At 45.5% G+C, this 23,904-nt stretch overlaps 1 protein-coding gene across 22 annotated transcripts in view; it reads right to left on the reverse strand.

Moving 5' to 3' along the window:
• Positions 1-23,904, reverse strand: part of RALGPS1 (Ral GEF with PH domain and SH3 binding motif 1) — a 331,729-nt gene that overhangs the window by 174,015 nt on the left and 133,810 nt on the right. For all 22 annotated transcript variants that reach the window (XM_067743274.1, XM_067743273.1, XM_067743271.1 and 19 more), the window contains one exon: positions 13,215-13,298. In XM_067743274.1, coding sequence (XP_067599375.1) covers positions 13,215-13,298 — 84 coding nt within the window. The remainder of the gene's footprint in view (positions 1-13,214; positions 13,299-23,904) is intronic.

A 23,904-nucleotide genomic window follows, 5' to 3' on the forward strand; every position in this document is an offset into this window, starting at 1 on the left:
ACCCTACAAGTGGGTCCCATGCCGTCAGCACCAGCTCTCCAATATGCATAGTGGTGCTGTGAGAAATAAGTACTCCCATCATTAGCCAGGGGACTTAGTGGGCCTCCATCGACATATGGGTCTCCCTAAAGGTGCTTCAGGAAATTTTGAGATGTATCAGACAGGATTTCTGCTCAGAAGGATCCCAGTTATGGGGAGATGGATGGATGGATGGATGGACGGATGGACAAATGGCCAGACAAAGGGATATGCATGCTGGCAGTACCACCTATGAGATCCATATCTCCAGCCAGACCCAAGACAAGAAGGACTCACCTATATTTGCACAATTACAACAAATTTCATTTTCTAGGAGAGGTTTGCCCAATAATTTAAGTGATACAAAAACATCTCTTAAAGTTCTGTAAAGCAATGCAGGTAAAAGGGCATGTTTTTCTGGAGACAGCATATGCCAAAAGGATATACTGGTACTTTTCGTTCAGAATATCACTCACACTTGACCATCCTCGAGCCCCTGAGTCCTTTGGTGGGAACAAGAAAGTCATCCATCAGTGTCTAGTTGACTCACACGATGCCTCAATGAAACAAGAGGAGCTTCATGCTGAGAAACACTGGGCAGTGGTTTGCTTTCCTGTTTATGTTTCATGACTATAACAACAGCTCTGTGTGAAACACGGATGCCCAAGAGTGCAATGACAGCACCGCAAAGAAAGGAGGAGAGATGGGCAGAGAATGGGGGAGACGTGGAATGAAAAGGAAGGCTAAGCATCTAAAACCTCTAAATTTTACAAAGACTAAAAGAGTTAAGGATAGTCCAGAGTTATCAAAGCATGTTTACTGCTGCAACCAAATGTCTTCCCTTTACTGAAATACTGTCACTTTTCAATGAGAAAACAAGAAAAAATTAAATCACCAAGAATCAAAATTTGGCTTCTTATATTAAGCAGGAATATTATAGAAAAGTTTTCTCTGTGTAATTATCTGTGGTTGCCTCCAGGACGTGCCTGGGTTTCCATAGAATCATTTTTTCCAAGGAATTGCCTAAAATTAAGTTCAGACTCAAATGTTACTAGCCAGTTATGGAAGAAAGATTTTCCATATAGCAAGATTTTTTCTAGGTGATATGCCCATAAACCTTATATTTTAATACATGCACACTTTTATGCCACATAAATCTCAAGTGTGATAGTTTATATGTATAATTTAATAGATTCTTATGTGTCAAAAAAAATCACACCTATTTAAAGCATAATTACGGAACGTGGCAGAGTTGACTCAGGTGGTGTTCAGAGGCAACTCTGGATCAGTTCACTTCAGCAGACTTTCACGAAGCCCTTACTGTGTGCTCCAGGCACTGCGAGTCCAGACCTGTCAGTCCAGAAATCACTGTATTAAAAGGCAGCTGGTGATCATGTCCATCAAACAAGTTCAAACCAAGTGAACTGGAGTATGGGGGAGATAATGAGAAAAGAAGGCTTCCTAGAGGAGGTGGGCCTTGAAAGATGGGTAGACCCTCAACAGGTGAGGAGACCAGGGAGAGCTGAGCGGGTGGACAGGACTGGTGTTGCAGGTGCCCCGTGGGGTTGGGGCGGGAGGGAGGCTGAACTTAGAAGGGAAGGGGGTCTGGAGAAACAAGGGGACACTATGCTGCACAAGGAGAGTTCCAGAGGCTTCTGAGCACAGGAGTGACAGGCTAGACCCTTCTGCAGGAGCAGGGACACCCATCAAGAAGCTGAGGCGATGGTCTAAGTGAGAGACGGGAGGCCTGAGTGAGGGCAGTGTTGAAGGAGATGGAGGAAAGGGGCAGAGGAGAGAGACATTACAAAGGGAGAATCAGCATGGTTTTAAACTGTTTTAATTGTTTTTTAACTACAAAATTTAAGAGAAGCTTAATGTAGAAAACAAAGGGACAGAGATAAGCACAAGAGACAGAAGTCATTTGCAAGCTCGTTCTCACATACAGACCCCTGATAAACACTGTGGTATGTGTCCTTCTTGGAACATATGTTTGTCATGTCTCAGAACATATGTCTGTCTAGTCATAGAACATGTTTCTCCTTTTCAGTTAAATTGGTATATATTAATCATACTATCACAAGAATTTTTATAAATATGTAAGAATATCAACATATCTTTAGCAGCTGCCAAGCATTTCATCTCAGGGACGTCTCCTCATCAAGGAAACTCCTACTGTTGGGTAGCTTATTTCGAATTACTTTGTTGTGATAGACAATGCTGTGGTGAACATATTTATACATATATCTTTATACATTTTTAATTAAGGTCTGAGGATAAATTCCTGTAAGGTAGAGTGAATAAAAGTATGTGTACCTTTTTTCAAAAGTATATATTTAAAAACTTGGCTTCCAAAAGTTTTATTTGTTGATCCATAAAAATTGGAGCAGGCTAATACCAGTTACTACAGCTCTTTTTTTCTTTACTAACTTAGTGGACAAACTAATGTCTCACTGTTTCTATTTTACATTTCTTTCATGACTCCTCAGTTAACATATTTTTGCACGTTTTTTAAGTTTTTTGTTGCAAATATTTATAGGCCATTTGTATTATTTGCCTGTGAAGTACGTGTTCAGGTCCTTCATCCACCTTTCTATTGGGACACCTGTCCTCTGACTCTTGATTACTAAAAGGGGTTTATATTAAAGAGAATACATTACCCCTTTGTGAGTCATACAGTGTGCCAAGAGTGTGGAGAAACTGATACTCATACACTGTTTGCAGGGGTATAAATTCACAGGACCATTTTGAAGAACCACTTGAATATATCTTTCAAGCTGTTAAAAGTTATATTCTCCCTGGAATATTTATCTTACAAAAATACAGAAATGTAGAGTGATATACATACAAGGGTTCACTGAAGCGCTGTTTATAAAGCAAAAGAATATGCTCATCAATAGGGAACTGGTTGCATAAATAATACTATCACCTCAAACTTTGGAAGGAAGTCGCTATGGAAGGAAGGAGGCAGTTGTGCTCCACCTTCTTGAGGGCAAAATATCTACATAGATTATTTGGAATTCTTCTGCATAGGAGGTTTGTCTAGTCTCCCCCATTTATTTATTCCATCATTTGTTCACATCAGAATGGACTCATGGATACTTTGGGGTTTTGATCCAATACTATGTTATTTATTTCCTTACTCAAATTGTTCCAGCTTTGGCCACTGAGAGCTGGCGTCGACATGCCCCCAGCATTGTTTGGTTGGTTTGTATGAGCACCTCCTTACTTTCTGGAACTACAAGATGCTACCGCCTCATCCTGTACATTTCTTGTCCCACTCCGAAACCAGCCATTTCTCCAAGGAGCCTTGGTTCCTTTTTTTAAAAATATTTTATTTATTTATTTACTTATTTATTTTGGCTGCGCCAGCTGGGTCTTAGTTGCAGCATGCGGGATCTTCGTTGCAGCATGCGGACTTCTTAGCTGTGGCATGCATGTGGGATCTAGTTCCCCGACCAGACATCCAACCAGGGATCGAACCCGGGCCCCTGCATTGGGACACAGAGTCTTACCCACTGGACCAGCAGGGAAGTGCCCCCTGGTTCCTTTTATTAGATAATGGTATTAGAAACCAAGATCTGGGAGCTACGTGTGCTCGTGCTACTTAGGTATCACTGTTTCTAGGTCCTCTCAGATGCAGAGCAAGGAAGTGTGTGTGTGTGTGTGTGTGTGTGTGTGTGTGTGTGTACCCTAACTCTTGTATATATACATACCTATAAATATTTCTATATGTAACCATCTGTATCTATATTAAGCTAAATATGACTTCCTACTAATGTCTCCACCTCCAATCCATTACCATATGGATCACTCTAGCCTCCTCTTGCTTGTCTACAACTTTCTACTCCAACAGGTGAGAGAAACCTGGGTCCCACCATCTGCCACCCATTTCCTTAATTGTTCAATTCCAGTGTTCATGCATAATGGCTCCAGAATTGTTACCCATCCGCCCTTGGGAAACAACTTGATCAGAGTACAGTGCTTACATACAGTTCCTTTTGTCTTTAGTCTTTCAGGCTCCCTCATTTCCAAAGTTACTTAGGCCAGCACCTTTTCCCCTCACCCTTCTCAGGGAGGTTGTTTCATACATTTACAATCCAGTTAGGTTCACTTGTCATGTTCTACATTCCATCCTAGGACCCCTTAATCTCCACAATGATTAAAATTTGCATAGCTAGCACTAAGAGGTTTACTCTTAGTGCTGTAAAGTTCTAAGGGTTCCCACAAATGCACAGTGGCATGTATCCAACATTATAGCGTCATACGGAATAGTCTCACCACCCTGAAGAATCCCCTGTTCCTCACCTCCTCAAAGCTCTCCCCTTCTCACACCTCTGGCAGCCACTCCTTTGTTTACCATCTCTATCATTTTAGCTTTCCAGAATTTTTTTCAGCATTTTCCAGAACGTCAAAAAAAAAATGGGGGAGGTAATCACACTTATGTTGCCTTTGCAGACTGGTTTCTTTCACTTAGCAATATGTATTTAAGATTCATCCATGTCTTTATATGGCTTGATGGCTTATTCTTTTTTTTTTTTCCAATGAAGACTATTCCATTGTATGAATTTACCAGTTTGCCTATCCTTTCACCTATTGAAGGACATCCTAGTTACTTTCAGTATTTGACTATTATAAATAAAGCTGCTATAAATATTTGTGTGCTATTTGTGTATCTGTGTGTGTGTGTGAATATGTGTATGTGTGTAGATGTAAGATTTCAAATAAACTGGATAAATATTGAGGAGTTCAATTGCTGGATCGCACCATTTTTCATTCCCACCAGCAACAAATGAGAGTTTGTGTTGCTCCAATTACTTGCCAACAATTGGTATTGTCAGGTTTCGTGAGGTTTTTTGTTTGTTTGTTTTGGGTTGTTTTTTTGTTTGTTTTTTAGCCATTCTAATAGGTGCATAGTGTTTGCATTTCCCTGATGGCAAATAATGCTGAGCATCTTTTCACGTTTATTTGCCCTTGGTTACATCTTTTTGGTAAAGTACTTACTCAGATATTTGGCCTGTTTTTTTTTTTTTTTTTTTTTTGGCTGTGTTGGGTCTTTGTTGCTGTGCGCGGGCTTTCTCTAGTTGCGGCAAGCGGGGCTACTCTTCATTGCAGTGCATGGGCTTCTCATTGGGGTGGCTTCTCTTGTTGCAGAACACAGGCTCTAGGTGCGCGGGCTTCAGTAGTTGCAGCGTGTCGGCTCAGTAGTTGCAGCGTTCGGGCTCAGTAGTTGTGGCTCGTAGACTCTAGAGCACAGGCTCAGTAGTTGTGGTGCATGGGCTTAGTTGCTCCGTAGCATGTGGGATCTTCCTGGACCAGGGATCGAACCCATGTCCCCTGCATTGGCAGGTGGATTCTTAACCACTGCACCACTAGGGAAGTCCCTGGCCTGTTTTTTAATTGAGTTGTTTTCTTTTTTCAAGATTTTTTTTTTTTTGATGTGGACCATTTTTAAGGTCTTTATTGAATTTGTTACAATATTGCTTCTGTTTTATGTTTTGTTTTTTCTGGCCACAAGGCATGTGGGATCTTAGCTCCCAGACCAAGGATCAAATCTGTACCCCCTGCATTGGAAGGCAAAGTCATAACCACTGGACCGCCAGGGAAGTCCCTAACTGGGTTGTTTTCTTATTGTTAAGTATTAAGAATATACTTTGGATTCAAGTCTTTTATCAGATACGTGTTTTGCAAATATTTTTCCCAGTCTGTGCTTTGTCTTTTAATTCTCTTAAAAATGTCTTTTGCAGAATAGAAGATTTTAATTTTAATGAAGTCCAACTTACCAATTTTTTCTTTCATGGATTGTGCTTTGGTGTTATATCTAATAACTCATCACCAAAGGTCATGTAGGGTTTTCTTCTGCGTTTTCTTTTAAAAGTTTTATAGTTTTGTCTTTTACATTTAGGTCTGTGATCAATTTTGAGTTAATTTTTATGAAAGGCCTAAACTCTTGTGTCTAGGTTCATTTTTTCACGTACACAAAAACAGTTCCAATTGTTCCAGCACCATTTGTTGAAGAAATTACTCTTTCTCCACTGAATGCCCTCATGCATTTGTCAAAGGTCAGTTGACTATATTTGTCTGGGTCTATTTCTGGGCTCTCTGTTCTGTTTCATAATCCTGGTCGTCTATTCTTTTGCCAATACCAAGCTGTCTTGATTATTATAGCTTTACAATCAGTCTTGAAATCAGGTAGAGTGAGTCCTCCAACTTCATTCCTTTTCAGTATTGTGCTGGTTATCCTACATCTTTAGCCTTTTCCATATAAACTTTAGAATCAGTTTGCTGATATTTATAAAATAGCTTGCTGGGATTTCAATTAGGATTGAATTGAATCTATAGAACAAGCTGGGAAGAACTGACATCTTAATAATGAGTCTTCTAATACATGAAGATGGAATACCTCTCTATTTCAATCTACTTTGATTTCTTTCATCAGTGTTTTATAGTTTTCCACATACAGAACCTGTACATACTTTGCTAGATTTATACCTAAGTATTTCTCGAGTATGTGTGTGCTACTGTAAATGGTGTTTTTTTTAAAAATTTCAAGTTCCAATTCTTCATTGCTGGTATATAGGGAAGCTTTCATATATTGATCTTGTGCCCTGCAACCTTGCTATACTCCCTTATTAGTTCCAGGAGCTTTAAAAATAGATTTCTTTGAGATTTTCTGTATAGACCATCATGTCATCTGTGAATAAAGACAATTTTATTTCTTCCTGAAGCAACACAAACTTTCACTCTTTGCTGGTGGGAATGCAAAATGGTACAGACGTGATCCAGCAACTGTACTCCTAGATATTTACCCAGTTTATTTGAAGTCTTATGTCCACACCAAAAAAACCCAGCATGCATATGTTTATAGCAGTTTTACTCATAATCATCAAAAACTGTAAGTCCTTCAGAAGGTGAATGGATAGACTAGTAAATCCATACAATGAGCAGTACTCATAAAAAAGCCATCAAGCCATATAAAGACATGGATGAATCTTAAATGCATATGGCTAAGTGAAAAGACAGTCAGAAAAGGCTACATATATATGAGTCCCTTTTTTTTTTTTTTTTTTTTTTTTACATTCTGGAAAGGTAAAACTTTAGAGATAGCAAGCAGATCAGAATCTGGACCACTGCCTTCCTCTCCATAGCAAACCCTGCCTTATTCCTTGGGTAACATCAACATCACTGTGAACGACCATGGTCATTTCAGCAACTGTTACACACCTATCACTCCAGTCACCTCCTTCTCCAAATTACCCAGGACTGCGCTGCATCAGAAACCTGAAGTTCCAGTCTCGGGCCACAACCTTTAACCTTCTAATCCTCACCTGCTCCTTGACCCCCGCCCCACTGCTGTGCCCATCCTTCCCTCTCACCACGCCTTGGAGTCCTTAGTGGCCCTTTTCCTCTTGAGCAGATGGATCCCCTATCATTTGTCACTTCAGCCCCTTCTTAGCCAGTACTTTTAGGTCCCTTGCCCCATGGTCCTTCAAAAAATCTGCTTTGCTCATCATGGATGGATCCAGCCACTTGCCTTCCTGTGCCCCTCTCTTTAGGCTGCAAAGTGCAACTAGAGAGAACCAGCAACCCTCATGCCCTGGGGCTACTTTAAAAGCCACAACCTCTATTGCCAGCGGCTCTGCCCACAAGTCTTCCTATATTTCCATAGTCAACCTTCTCTTTCCCCTGGAGTGGTTTTTTCAAGCTCCCCCCAAACCCCTCAAGCTTTCCTCCTGCTTCCCCGCCTTCACCTCCTATTTCACCGAGGAAAGAGGAGCCGTGAACCTTCTTGCACCACACCTGCAAGCAGACCTGTGTCTGTATCTTTCCTTTCTGCAGACTCGCCTTTTACGATGAAGAGGTCCCAGGCCTCGGCCTCTCCCACCTTCGCTGGGACTTCACTTCATTATGTATTCCCTCTCTCTCCTCATCTTTAATTTTTCCCGGTGTACTGGCTCTTTCCATTCAAAATATGTACACCCCCAAGGCTCTTTCTGCTGAAAAGAAAAGAGGAATATTAACACCTCCCTGAACGTCTCCAACCCCTCCAGCTACCCCCTTCTTCTCATCTTTCTCCTTAGAGCCACTGTTCAAGCATCGCCTACACCTGCTCTCTCCATTTCCTCACATCTACCGCTCAAGCTGCTACAGCCCAGCTTCCATTTCACACCCCCGCAGAACAGCTCCTGCTGAGCCTAGCACCGCCGTGCTGCTAAACATAAAAGACTCTTTTTTTAGTCCTTTTAAATGACCCATTCTGTAGCATCCCGTTATCCTTGAGACACTGATTTCCAAGACACCAGCCTTTCTGGGTGTTCTTCTCGTGCCCAGGCTGCTCTTTCTCAGCCCCTTCTCCTCTGCCCTTCCCATAAGCCCTAAGGCTCTCACGTGGGCCTCTGTTGCTCCCTGGGCAATCTCATCTACTCCTGCGGCTTTGAATGCAGGTGACTGCAATATCTGCATCTTCAAGCTGGATCTATCCCCTGACTCCCAGACGCAAATACCCAATTACCTGCTGCATGGTTGAGCTCACACGCCCAGACCTCTCTCCTCTCCGTCATCTCCCCTCTCACAACTGCTCCTCCTCCTCTGCACTCACCACCTCAAAGTGTGCCGCTGCCAAGGACCAAAGCGGGGCCTCCTTTGCGCCTCCCTGTCATCTCCCTCCAAATCCAATCAATCACCCAGTGCTATCATTCGGTCTCTTAATATTCTCTTGAGCCCGGCCACTCTACATCTCTGTCGTTCACCTAGATTAATGGGACAGACTCCAATCCAGTCTCCTGGCCTCCCTTCCTACTGCCCACACCTCTCCTCTGGTTTTCCCACCCTAGCACTGATTCCCCTGGATTGTAATCCCCTCCATCACGTCTGTCTCCCCCACCAGACTATGAGCTAATGATGGCAAGGGCTACATCCAGTTTACTGCTGACCCCCTGAACCTAGCACAGAGCCCGGTACCACGTGCAGTCAATGTCTATTAAATAAATAAATGAATATAACCAGAAGTAATGAGCCTCAAATGAAGGAGGGTTTATACAACGAGGAAAGAATAATTGTTTGGAGGTAGCATTTGGAAGGGAAAATGCTAACACTGCCTCCCAGCCCTGTGATAAATGAAGTCTGGAAGAACAGGGGATTCTACTGGAGTCATGTTCAGAAAAATGCGGGGGGCCCTAAGTAAGGAAACTCACCAGCTATGTGGCTTTGAGCAAGTTACTTCACTTTCCAGAACCTCAGCTTCCTCATCCATAAAATGGGTTTAAAATATCGGCCTCAGTGGGTTTTGTGAAAACAGAATTAGATGATGCAGGTTAAATGCTTAGCACAGTATCTAACTCAGTAAGTTGAGCCTAAGTGCTCAATAACTGTTTTTTAAATAGTCTCGATTAAAGCCAAGAGGAATCAGGAACATTCGGTGACTAGGCTAATGACGCATGCATGGGGTATCAGCAGATTGATCAGGGGAGAAAGCTGAGAGCTGGATGGAAGAGTGCAAGCGGGAAGAGGGTCTGTGGGCGGTTCTGGCCATCCCTCAGCCTCTTCCTGTCCGAGCACCAACTTTCCCTGAGGAACTGCCAGTCCTCCCATCTCAGTCCCTGCGGCCTTGGCCCCCTACCCTACCTCCACGGGAAGGCCTGTTTCTGAGACCTGGCCAGCCAGAGCCTCCTGTTTCCTGGTCAGGGTGATGAGATCACGAAGCGCAGGATGGGGCTCAAGCCAGGGCCATCAACCCCAGAGTCTCTGTTCCAGGACATCAAATGGAGCTACTGAAGAAGAGGAAGGTCTTTTCTGCAGGGGTTGCCCTCACAATGAGCTGTTGGCAGCCATCTTGGAACCACAGAGGAGGGGGCCGCCTGAGGGGAGCCAGCACAGAGAAACCACCTCCCTGAACGTCTCCAGGGACCTCCAGGTGGAGAGAGCAGCGCCATCCAAGCAATACATGAAGTCTAGTCTCTCCCTGGACATTGTTACATAAGCCAGTAAGGCGAGTTTGAGCTGGGGTTTCAGTCATTAAGAACTACGTACGTGTGTGTGTGTGTGTGTGTGTGTGTGTGTGTGTGTGTGTGTGTGTGTGTGTGTGTGTGTGTGTGTGTGTGTGTGTGTGTGTGTGTGTGTGTGTGTGTGTGTGTGTGTGTGTGTGTGTGTGTGTGTGTGTGTGTGTGTGTGTGTGTGTGTGTGTGTATATGAGTCTATGAGAAACGTTAAAGCAGTCCTCCAGGGCAAAATGTTGGGAACCTTTGCCTGGTCCAATCTCTGCTAATACATAAGGGTCCTGAGACCTAGACTTGAACTTGCCTAAGGCCTCAGAACAGGTTAGCAGCAGAGCCTGGACTGGAACCAAGTCATCCGAATTCCCTCTCTGTCTCTTCCTAATTCTTCATCTTCAGGACACAATCTCAACCCCACCGCCAGCACTTAGGCCCAAGGCTAACCTTCCTTTCAGCTTGTAGCTCCCACTACAATACCACCCTTTTTAAGGCTAATATTACTTGTTTACTATATGTCAAGTGCTGAGCTAAACCCTTTACATCCATGATTCTCATTTAATCTTCAAAAATCACTTGAAACGATTCTTCCTATTTTATAAATGAGGAAGGTCAGAGGCTGAAAGACAACCCAAGATCATACAGGCAACAAGTTGTAGAGCTAAGGTGCAAACTCAGGTCTGTTTGATTCCATGCGACCACAGCTCCTCAGCCTGCTGTCCACAGACCTCTAAAGTGTTCATGTACAGACTTTGGGGGGCAGTGGGCAGGGGAGGCAGCAAACCCACTCAGATTAAATGGAAATGTATATATCTATGTATTTATCTGAGGGCAGGTTCATATGTGATATTGTCAGATTCCCAAAAGAACCCGTGATCGGAAAAAGACTGAGAACTTCTGGCTTTATGGTGAACTCCCTGGGGCCAAGACACAAGCCTGGCCCATAACAGACCCTTAGGGAACCTGGCCAAGCTCTTCCATCTCAGCCACTCTATAAACAAATCCGAAGGGACTCAGGTCCCATGGAGAAGCAGGCACGTCCTCAGAGGCCGACCAGAACACTTGGCTGCTGGATTTTTGGTTTGGCCACAGGGAGCCTCAGATTCCCTCGCAACCTCCTTCCAATCAACTGATCTTCCCTTTCTTCCCGAAAAAATGTTTGGATGCCTACTACATACAGACACGGCGCTAAGAGCTCTACCTATATCATTTCATTTCATTTTCGTAACAACTGTGCACAGTGAGTACTATTATCATTCTCATTCACAGATAAAGGAAACAGGCTCAGAAAGGTAAGGGACCTGCTCGCCTTTATCTGGAGTCTGATGAGCAGCTTTGCTGTCACACGTGAAAGTCTGCCAGGAAGAGACGCCAATCAGTTCATCTCACGGAAAGCAGCCCCAGCGGCTGATGGACTGGCCACTGGCCAGTTTTCAAACCAGAGCTACCAGGGCTGTGTCCAGGAACTGCTCTCTAAGTGGCTCACAGGCCAGCAGGGAGACCATTTCTCAGAGCATTCTGTGAGAATGCAGCTTTACTTCTGGCTCATTTCACCCACTTGGTCTGAGCTGGACACAATACAATTGTTCACAGAACAAGCTGCACTGCCCTTTGCCAAGCTGACCTGGCCTCCACGTGCAAAGCAGATTACATCAGAGCCGCCAGTGGCCCTCCTCCGGGAGCTCTGTAGCTGATCAGAGGTGGGACTGAGCTGGCTCCCAGCCAAATAGTTTTGCTAAGGAAACTATGAATCCCCTGATACTGTGTACACATCTGGTTTTTTTAAAAGACTAAGCTCAGTTGAAAAGGAAAAGATTTTGAAAATAAAGAAGAAAAAAAAGAAGGCTTCAGTATTTCTCTTTTCAAAACAAAGGGTGTACAGTCCCTACCACAGATGTGGCTAGGCCTTCCTTAGTTCCTGTTGTATCTCAGAAAACAACAATAATGTGAACTCTGGCCTTGATCATCAGAACACAAGCTGGCGCCTCTCTGAGTCTCTCACTATGCTTGGAGCGGTAACCAGCCAGGGCTGGAGAAGCCTGGAGAGAGCTGAGTAACGGCAATGCGCAGGACCCGGCACTTCCCAGCGGGACGGCCCAGCTGGAGGGAAGGCCCAAAGGGAACCCAGGCCCAACACCCAGAGCCCCAGTCACGCACACTGTGCAACCTCGAGGCCACTGTCCTCATCTGAAACCAGAAAAGCAAGAGGAAAGAGGAAAAGCTGTCAACAGCCCCATTTGGAGCTTTGGTTTGTTCAAAGGGGTCTTGCAGGGTACTTTCTACGGAAGATCATGTTCTGGCAGGTCTGTCTGAGCAGTCAGAAGCCTACCCCACTTACTTGGTCCAAGTCCCTGATATCATTCCTTTAGGTGGGGATGCAGTGCTTCCTACCTGGAGCAAAGGTTCTGATTGGACCAAGTCGGTTTGTAGTAGCATGCATGCGGCCAGTGACCAGGCCATCAGAAATTCAAAGAAATTCAATTCAAAAAGTGTTTCCTGAGTACCTCATTCATTCATTCTACATATATTTACTGAAGGTCTATTATATGCCTGACATAGGGCAAGGTGGTGGGGGACACAGTGATGAACAAGACAGACATGGTTCCTGCCCTCGTGAAGCCCACAGATGGCCAAGGAAGATGGAGACTAAAGAGTTACACAGAATGAGGACAGATGGGGAAAGGACCACATGGAGAAGTACAGGTGCACTGAGGAGACATATGACAGGGAGACCTTATACAGGCTGAGATTCATGGGAGGCTCCTAGAGAGAGTGACATTCCCACTGAGATCTGGTTGGGAGCTGAACAGGGAGGACAGCACGAATGGGGCCCTGATGAGACCAAGATGTGATGCAGCAGGAAAGAGGCGGGAGGCCAGGATGGCCGAAGCCCACAGAGTGGGGGGACAGACAAGAGATGAGGCTGGAGAGGTGGACAGAAGCCAGACCCACCACGCAGGACCTTGTAGGGCACATTAAGGTGCCCGAACCCTAGCTTAAGTGGAATTGGAAGCCACCGAAATGATTTAAACACAGAAAAGAGGTGTTCAATTCCCCCCGCTGTGTGAAAAAGCACAGATGAAGTGGGGGCTTAGGAAGAGGAGTTTGGACCTGGGGCCAGGTGCCTGAGACTGAAGCCTGGAGGGGCTCCCAGCCCATGGGGGACAACAGAGCGCTATCTGCACAGGCACATGCAAGCGGCATTCTTACCTGGTTAAACCTCCGGGTAAAGGCCACGACGTTGGGAGCGAGACTATGTTTCTCCTTCTTACTCCATCCACAGCTGGCTAGTTCCTGGGAAGCACAAAGTCAATTTCAACAGTGATTCCAGTGGGGATGCAAATACAGCAGGGCATCTAACTGGAATGTGGACACAGAGATGGGGAAGGACTGAAGCACTGGCCATCTATGTCCTCCCAGGGTGGGAGAGATTCTCCTCCTCCTCTGGAGAAGAGGGCTGGGTCTCTAGGTGGAGGTGTATCCTGGGACCCCCAGAGGTGCGGGTGAGAAGCAGGACACTTTTCTCCATAACCCCGGCCACATCTCCCAGGACTTCTATGCCAAATTATTCTCAACCCCGCCACTGCCACTCTGCCAGCTCCCCGGGACCAGAAGCCCTTTCTTAATGCAAATTGTCTGCGAGAGGGTATAATGTTATATTGAGCAGGATCATACCCCAGGGCTACCTTAAAATTAAAATCTGGCTGAAGATGCTCAGATTTCATTGACCAAGTGACATCCTCCATTCCTGGAACCAGGGGACGTCCTGGGCCAAGCGATCAGAGAAGCTTCTGGAATGACCTCAGATTCTTTCCTGAAGTTGCCCCCCCCCCCACCGCCATCTCTCATATAAACAAAAGGGGGCAGAAAGACAGGTTGCCTTAATATCTTCTTCAGGAGCGTAGTCTCTTCTTTTCTAGCAGATTTAGCATTATAATTTGAAGAGTCAAATGACCTAAATGTTACCTAACAGTGAGGCTGGTTCCTCTCCAAGGGAGGAAATGGGAGCAATCTAATGAGATTACCTGGGGGAAGTAGATAAAAGGATGAAGGAAAAGCCATTAACTAAATGCCCAGCTTTGCCAGCTTGTGCCTTGGTGACCCCTGGCAGAGAGAATGCAGGGAAGGAAAGTTCTCTACCCCTCAGTTACAAGGCTTCCTTCTAACTCATATCCAGCCTCTGTATTATTAATGACATTATTTTTTGCCCCACACCTGGAACTTTTATAAGGGCTTTAGTGAGGGTCGGCTGCCTACCAGCCGGAACAGACACAGATCAGGGGTCTACCAGGAAGTCAGGGGGTGCTGTGGGAATGGCCAAAGACAAACTGAGCAGTTAGGCCTGAAGTGCCGTGCCCTTCAAATGCATCTCAGGACCCAACTGAAGTCACCGGCACGCGCCTGTGGGAAGCTGGCTGCAGGCAATGGGCAGCTCCGGATTCAAGGTGAATGACCTGGACTTGAGAACGCTTGGGAACCAGCCAGGAGCTAAGAAACACAGCTCCTCTTCCTGGAGGCCTCACTTCTATAAATGGCACCATTGTTCTCCCAGTCACCCATATGAAAAAATACAGCAGACATCCTGGACCCTGCCAAGTCCTTCTCACCCTCACAATTTAGACCCCAAGTCATGGTAATGACAATGATATTAACTAATGCTACCATTTACCAAGAATCCCCCATTGTGTCGGTACCGGACAGGGAGCCTCACTTGTTATCTCATGTAATTCTCACCACATCCGTTTTAATACAGAAGAGGGCTGAGTCCTATAGTCATCACCTTGAATGAACGCTCTGGCTCCACTTCTTTTCACAAGTAGACATGAATCTCTTTGAGCTGTAGAGTTTGCCTGTTTACCATGATTCTCCTCGATGTGTGTATCCGAGTTTCTTTTCTAGCGTTTATTTGACCTACAAAGTCAGTTCCATTGACTCCTACTCCACCCCACCTTTAGAACATATGCAGTCGGCAAATGTATATTACTGCCCTTTCGAAAGGTAACTGTGAGGACAAGAGCCTCTCTCCCCTACGGATTCCAAAGCCAGCCCTGGAAATGTATGTGTTATAATCGGATATAAAAGAGAATTTCTAAAACTGATGTTCAAGGACTGGGACATGGTTGTTGCCCAGTTTCTGGCTGGTAGTTGCTCCCTTTGTTTTTCCCTGAATTCTTTAATAAACAGCAGAAGTTATACACACATCCGTAAGTGTGGGGGGCAGGGACGGTACACGTGTGTAAGGGTTCATTTAATTCAGAGTTTGGGTCTATTTCCACACTGTAAGTAACTTAGGAAGGCATCCTCAAAGGGAGCAGTGTGGACCTTACAGACCGAGCCAGGTCAGAGCCCACCCTCCACACACTAGCTGCGTGATGTGTATCTTCTCAGAACCTCAATTTTCTCACCTTAAATGGGTCTGATAATATATTTACCCGTGAAGCTCATTAGAACAGGTAAGATTAAAGCTCACACAGAGGACCTGGCATGTAACAATCACTTGATAAATGTTATTACCCACCCTCCTCTTTCCAGGGTCACGCTGCTGTCAGACACGGCCTTAAATCCAAACACTCCCTTCTTTCTTCCACACACACTCTTGTCGCTGTCTTGAATTATTAACAAAATCGATTATTATTTCTCTTTCATTCTGCTGATGTCATTGAGGCAAGAACCAAAGCAGGTACTTAATACATCTGCCCCAAATTTGTTTGATTTGAATATTTCTAAGACCCTGATTTAAAAACTGCATGTACAGTTCTTGGCGTTTGACAATTCCCTAAGGACCCTTTTGCACTGGAATACATGTCACATTTAAAATTAAAACTTTGGGACTTCCTTGGTGGTCCAGTAGTTAAGACTTCGCCTTCCAACACAGGGGGTGAGGGTCCCACCAATACAGCTAAGATCTCATGTGCCTCACGGCCAAAAGACCAAAACAGAAGCAACATTATAACAAATTCTATAAAGACTTTCCAAAAAATGGTCCACATCAAAAAAAAAATCTTTAAAATGAAAACTTCAACAGAGTAAAACACTATGTTTGAGAGGTTCCTTGATAAAATGGAAAGGGTCCTTTCCTTGCTCTGAATCCCAACCCTGTCACTCATTTCCTGGGTGACCGCTCTCTTGGCATCAGTTGCATCGCTGATGAAAACAGGGATGCTGAGACTAACTCCACAGAATTGTGGCGGAGACCAAGAGAGATAAAGCCTGACAAAGGAGGTGACATGCAGGGCACAGGCCTGGCTCACAGCAGATTCATTTGTTGAATGGACAGGGCATGAACATTCCTCAGTGTTGAAATCTCCCAAATCCAGTGCAGAAAGATTTATCAAGATGTCAAAAGAAATAAGGCCATTCTAACTGCACTAAAACACGTCCCAAGCCCAGCCTCCTTGGCAGTATTCCTCTTCTGTGTTTGGCCTTATAGGAATATGAGATGCCATCTGTGTGAAGTGGGTTTGGAAAACGTGAAGTAATAGAACAACACTCCTCCAGCCACTATTACCTAAAAAAGGTCCATGTTACAGAACAGATTTTAATTAAGTTAAAATTGACCAGAGGAGACGGGGCTGGTTCTATAAGGGAGACAAGGGGCTGCGCTGAGGCTGGTAAGGCCTTGGTAGCCCTGCGTGCTGTAGAGCCAGCCCTGTGGCTGCCCTGGGGTGCGCTGGGGCCCTGATCTCGCCCAGGCTGTCCTTGGCTCTGAGCTGTCTGCTGAGGTCCACTGGATGTGAAAGGGCAGTAAGAGCCTGTACAGTCCTTGCCAGCTTCTTCTGGGACCTTTTCTCCATCATGTGGCTGTTCCCTGGGTTCATCGGGGAGAAACTTTCTGCCACTAAATAAACAAATTTACCTGCCTTCTCTCCCTTCCTCAGGCTTTAGTGGAAGAGAGGTCCTGTCCGCTCAGGACCCGCTCTCCTCCTGGCTCCCTCCCCCTCCCTGCTCAGAGGCCTTGCTCTGATGCCCTCTCTGGTCCCTGTATCTTCAACCTCTTCCTCTCCACTTTCTTTCCTGCTAGTATTTTTTTGTGTGTGTGTGTGGTACGCGGGCCTCTCACTGTTGTGGCCTCTCCTGTTGCACAAGCCAGGCTCCGGACACGCAGGCTCAGCGGCCATGGCTCACGGGCCAAGCCGCTCCGCGGCATGTGGGATCTTCCCAGACCCGAGCACAAACCCGTGTCCCCTGCATCGGCAGGCAGACTCTCAACCACTGCGCCACCAGGGAAGCCCCCTTGCTAGGATTTTAATGTGCAAAAGCCTCTCCCATTAATAATAATAATGGTGGTGACAACAATAACCACGATAGTAATAACAAAAGCCATCTTTTCTAGACCTCCCTGCCGCCTGAAAGGGTTGTCGGTTCTCCCTGTTTCAACCCGCTTCCCTGGCCACCTCCTTCTCTGGTGAGGCAAACTCTCTGCATATTTTCTGTTCTCTGTCCTTGCCCCTCAGCTCTGTGTTCTCTTGGTTGTCTTGACGCCTCTCGGGCCCCCCATTCGCAGTGTATTTTCCAGTTGTTTTGTTCTTTTCTGACACATGTCCCCCAAGCCCCACCAGGGTCGTCTTCCATATTCTCTACATCTGCATCCCTTCCTGGAAGATCACACACACCACCACGGCTTGCACCACATGCCCATGTCCAGCCCAAGTTTCTCTCCTGACTCTAGACCAGGATATTCAGCCACCTCCTGGCCACACCTCCCTTGCCCTCCCACAGGCACCTCAAAATCAGCACGCCCAGAGCCAAAAGGGTGCCTGACCAGCTGCCTTAAGTAAAAACACCTAACGACATGAGATTCATTTAGACATTCAATCTGACAAAGGAGGGTGTTTATTACAAAGACTGTCCATGGAAAAAATCCCTAACCAAGATAAAAACAACTCTGTCTTAATACCCCCATCTGCAAGCATTCCTAGGTGACAGCAAGAGTCAACACTGGTTTTGGCTCACCCTCGAAGCTTCTCTGGCCACCAGCTTTGTGCTTAGGGCTTTGGGAGTCAGATGCCCTGAGGTGGCCTGAGAAAGGCCTGACCCTGACTGTGCCTGGGGTCAATGAGGTAAGGCCCTGGAAGAGGAGACCTGGGGAGTGGGACAAGTCCTCCCTGAAGACCCCCACAGGATCTAAGCCACTGAGCCATAGGCAGCCACATGTGGCCCTTCCACGCATGTGTTTAATTCTAATTGGAATCTGCTCCAAATCACATTCCTAAAACATGCCCACATGGAAGATGCACCACGTCAAGGAAAGGTCACTAAATCTGACCTCAGGGACCACACCACATTACCATCTTGCTCAATGGCAACCTTTTTTCCTTCCTTCTACCTCCAAGTTTCTCCCCATCCCTCCCATCCTACCCTCTGGAACAATCTTCAGAAGAACTGGTGGGACAGTCACACACTAGTCAAAGGAGTTTTAAAAGCACCCCAGGGAGTGGGTGACCCACTGAGGCAGTGGGGGGAGACAGCGCCAGTTTGGGGGTTGGCAGTGGGGTCTGACTAAGGAGTAAGGCATTTCAGAGCTCTCATACCTCACAGCTGGGAATGCAAAATGGTAGCGCCATTTGGGAGAGCAGTTTCACAGTTTCTTTTAATGTTAAGCATACACTTCACGAAATGACCCAGCAATCTCACTAAAGCAAACATTTCATTTGTACACACAAAAAACTGTGTGCATGTTTATGGCAGTTCTCAATATGGAAATTCTCAATTTCCCCAAACTGGAAACCCAGGTTTCCATCAATTGGTGAAGGGACAAATTGTGATCCATCCATATAATCAAACACTACTTGGCAATAAAAAGGAATGAACTACTGACACAGGCATCAGCAAAGATAAATGTCAAAAGCTTTATGCTAAGTAAAAGGAACCAGACACAAAAATATTATAGGATTCCATTTTTATGACATTTGGAGATAGGTAAAAACTATAGGGACAGAAACCAGATCACTGGCTGCCAGGGGCACAGGGAAGTTCTAAGATGCTAGGCAAGTTCTCGCCCTGGATCGTGGTGGTTCCGTGAGAGAACAGTAGTCTTGCCTACCTTATCGACGGTTTCGCTTTCTGCAGTTTTAGTTACCTGCAGTCAACTGAGGTCCGAACATATTAAATGGAAAATTCCAGAAATAAACAATTCATACATTTTTAAATCATGCACCGTTCTAAAGTATGATGAGATCTCATGCCCTACAGCTCTGTCCAGCTCAGAACGTGAACCATCCCTTTGTCCAGCATATCCTGCCTGTCAGTCAACAAGTGGCCAGCTGTTATTAGATTGATTGTGGTGGTGTCACAGTGCTTGTGTTCAAGCAACCCTTATACTTAATAATGGTCCCAAAGCACAAGAGGAGTGATGCTAGCAATTAGGACATGCCAAGGGACTTCCCTGGTGGTGCAGTGGTTGAGAGTCTGCCTGCCAATGCAGGGGACACAGGTTCGAGCCCTGGTCGGGGAAGATCCCACGTGCCGTGGAGCAACTAAGCCCGTGAGCCACAGCTACTGAGCCTGCACTCTAGAGCCCGCAAGCCACAACTACTGAGCCCATGTGCCACAACTACTGAAGCATGCACACCTAGAGCCCCTGCTCCGCAATAGGAGAAGCCACTACAGTGAGAAGCCCACGCTCCGCAGAGAAGAGCAGCCTCCGCTGGACGCAACTGAGAAAAGCCCGCACGCAGCAACGAAGACCCAATGCAGCCGAAAATAAATAAATAATTTTTTTAAAGCGTGAATTTTATTGGATAAAATTAAACTTCAATAAGTGTGACTAAAAAAAAAAAAAAAAAAGGAAAGAAAACAGTCCGAGCATCGAGGACTGTGAAGGGAAGCGCAGCAATAACAGCCATACAAAAGAACTAAAGAACAACTAGTTCACGTGGGACTAAGACAAAGAGGCCTGAAGGAGGGTCTCTGGGAAAAAAATAATGCAATTAAAAATGAGAGGAATAAAAACATAACAGCAAACTTGAAAAAATTTGAGGACATGATGAGGGCAAATGATGATAGAAAAAAAGCAATTATAATCTCCAGGAATAACAAAAACCAAGAAATTCCTGTTTGTATATTTTTTTTTGTTTATTTGTTTGGTTGGGTTTTTTTTGCGGTACGCGGGCCTCTCACTGTTGTGGCCTCTCCCGTTGCGGAGCACAGGCTCCGGACGCGCAGGCTCAGCGGCCATGGCTCACGGGCCCAGCCGCTCCGCGGCATGTGGGATCTTCCCAGACCAGGGCATGAACCCGTGTCCCCTGCATCGGCAGGCGGACTCTCAACCACTGCGCCACCAGGGAAGCCCTGTTTGTATATGTTTAAATGTTATATATGTATTTTAATAGTATACATACATTTAAAATAGTATATATTTTAAATGTTTAAATATATATTTTAATAGCTGTATACATTTAAATATTTTATTTTTTCCCCAATGTTAGGCAGTTGATGGATTAAAAGAAAAGGGAATCTGTGGGCCCTTGATGTGAGGCATATTCTCTCTTGAATGGCCCAGGGTCCTTAGAGAATGAAATACAACCCTGGCACACTACCTAGCTTGACACTGAATGACACTTACACATTTACATAGCCATAAAAATGAATGCTGTTTGTTGGTTTGCAACTTTTAGAGTCAACCTAAGGGAAACTGATGGACTTGGTGTAACTGCAAAATGTCAGAATGTTAATTAACTTGACAGTGTAAAAGTACAGCTGACAGAAGGTGGCAAGTGGAGAAGGGGAGGAAAAGCATGGGAAGTGAGCAGTCAAGAGACACTATATAAAGCTGATGAAATCGAGGTCTCAGCGCACCAAATAAAGTGTCAAAAATAACCAGCAGAAGAAAAATCCTCTGGGGAGGGGACTGGAGTAAGGGATCAAAGCCTTTCTTCATGAGCTCTTCTGTACTATTTGAATATCATGAAAAGATTACTTTGAAACAAATTTTAATAGGTGATATGTTATAATATTACACATTGTAAAGCTTCTAAAATTAAATTTTAACAGTTGAGTAAACACTCAAATATACAAAATTTTTATAAACTCATAACCTGCTTACAACCTGTCAGGGTCAACATCTATAACGCAAATGTGTCAACATAAATAGCAGATAGTTTTCAGGTGGCCACTAGGCACTTCTGTACCTTCTGATGGAGTAAGCATGTGAAATCATGACCATCTGAACCTTCAGGAAACAGGCCTGTCCCACAGGAAACGTCAGGGCTTTTACCCAAGTGAATCACAGAGAAGGGAGCAGCTAACCGGGGAGGCTGCCTTAGACCCTCACTGGGACAAAATTGGCTGTGATGAAAAATGGAAGGAAAAGAAAAGGGAAGGAGGAAAGGTAAAAGGAGGCAAGGATGGAAGAAAGAAAGGAAGGGAGAGGAAGAACGGAGGGATCAGGGAAGAGGGGAAAGAAGACCGGAGGGCGGGGGGCCCAGCTGAGCACCAGCCCCCATGCTGGAGGGGCTCCAGGACAGTCAGACGAGACCTCGAGGAGCTCAGTGTCTGGCCGGTGGGGGAGACAGACATGAACACAAATCACTGTAACTCAAGACAACAAAAAGCAACTGCACTTTCCTGCTTTATTTCTGAAGGTTGAAGACCTAAAAAGACATTTCCTAGATCCAAGCTTTCTGAGTGACTGTCAGTGGGCTGAGGCATCTTTAGCTCTTTCCTGGGAGAAGAAGGAGAAAGAGGGGAAAGGGTGAGAAGAAAGGATGAAGAAGGAAGAGGAAGAGAAAAGGAAGAGACAACAGTAATTGACAATTTATAAAACACATCTACATTCGACACCAGAGTTAAAGTATGTTTTATGAAATATAGCAATGGACCAAACAAACATGCTCTTGCTTTCTATGTTCTACAGGAGGGGAGAGAGATGAGAAATTTGTGATTAGTCAAATGATGATAAATCCTTTAAAAAAAATGTTAACCAGGATGAAGGAATGCAATATTGGAGCGGATGCCTCAGGATGCCTGGCTGATAAACCGACTGGAGTGGAGACCACGAACGAGGTTGGCAGCAGGCTCTGCAAGGATCCAGGGAGAGGGTTCCAGGCCGAAGGAAGTGCGAGTGTGAAGACCCTGGAAGCTCTGACAGCGCAAGGTGGGCAATGAGGCTGGAGCTGCTTGAGCCTGGGCGGGTGGGAGGAGACGGGGTAGGAAGGAAGCGGGTGGAGGCCTCGAGGGCAGGTAAGGACTAGAGTTTATTCTGCGTGGGATTGGAAGGCTACAGAGGGACTGAGCAGAAGCAGCTCCAAAAGCCTCATGCTGTGCGCTGGGTAGGTTTTATCGGACCCAACCCACCCCGTGCTCTTGTGCTGTGCTACATACAATCTAACCTGTACTATAACCTCATACACGGGCAACATAATTTTCTCACGTGAGAGCAATTCACTTTAGTAATTTGAAAGAAACACCTGCTAGGGGCTGCGTGTGGAGAAGGGAGGAGCCCGGCCCCGAGGGAAATGAACACGAGGGCCTCCATAAGGGCTCAGAAGCCCTGGTGAGACAAACCACAGAGGGGTAAAGAATCGCTGGGGACAAATGGGTGCCTTCTGTGGGGTCGGGGTGCATGGGGGTCCCTGACCTAGTAGGAGGAGCTCCGCTTTCTCAGCTTCCAGTCTGTTCATTTCTGTACAGCGGCTGGTTTACAGTCACTACTGTTTCATCAAGTCCTCAAACTACCGTCTGTTTAGCAAACATGCAGATTTAGGGTCATGAAGATGATGCAAACTTCCCCAAACATTCCTTTTCCAGCCCTAGTGTTGTGCAGCTCTGCACAATTAGAACCAGCTGTCCAGGCAGGGCAGCGGCCAAGTGCAACCCTGTGAACAACCTCCAGTCCACGTGACAGCGGCCCTGTGAGCAAAACAGAGTGCGGCCCGCAGTGCAGCCCACCCGGATTCCCGGGCTCGTCACGAGGCCCACAGGGCCTCACGTTCATTTCCCGCTCTCACCCCGGGGACTGCGTTCAATCCCCTTTCTCTGTATTCTTGGGATATTTTTTTCTCAAATAACATCATTCAGATGTTCTCTTTTTAAAAAGAATACATTTTTTTGTTTGTTTGATCAGAGACCTAGCACATGCTCAGTACAGAAAACCTAGACAATACAGAAAGCCCACAGAAGAGAATTTAAATCACCCACTAGCCTAACACCCAGAGAAAACATAATTTACAATCCGGTCAATAATAATGACAATAACAACAACAGCGAACTTTACTGAGCACTTACTAAGTGTCAAACACAATGTCAATCATCTTATGTACATTCATCCTTTGCTCACTGAATTCTCACAGCAACCCTATCAGATAGATACTGTAATTGCCCTCTTTTACAGATGAAGAAATGCAAGCTTAGAGAAGTTAAGCAATTTGCTCAAACCCACATATGTGGTCAATCTGAGAGCCAAGATTCCAACCTGGGTCTGTAGGTCTCAGGAGCCTGGCCCCTCGGCCTCAGAGCAGGTCCATCTCCAGAACGGAGGCCCTTCCCCACTCCCAGGCACAGAGGTACGCAGAGGTACACACGCATACGCACACACACTCTCTCTCTCAATGGAACTCACATTGTAGCTGTGGCTTTGTCCTTACTACCTCGTCATTACAGACATTTTCTCACGTCTGCCCCACCCTCCTTTCACACTCCATACACACTTGACATCTCCTAGAAACAATCCATCATATTCGTCTCCTTTTGTTTTTCCTCTGAGTTCTAGGAGAAAATTTTAGTCTGCCTTTTAATTCTCCTTTTGTTTTCTACAATATCTGGTTTACTGCTCACTGTTTCCACTGCAATTTAAATTTGGTAATCACGTTTTTTCAGCACAATTCAACCCTTCTTAATCTGGATCTTCGCAAACTGCATTCGTCTGTAACACTGCCGGGAACACAAAATGAAATTTCTGGAA

The sequence above is a fragment of the Pseudorca crassidens genome, chromosome 7 (assembly GCF_039906515.1).
Source record: "Pseudorca crassidens isolate mPseCra1 chromosome 7, mPseCra1.hap1, whole genome shotgun sequence".
Lineage (NCBI taxonomy): Eukaryota > Metazoa > Chordata > Mammalia > Artiodactyla > Delphinidae > Pseudorca > Pseudorca crassidens.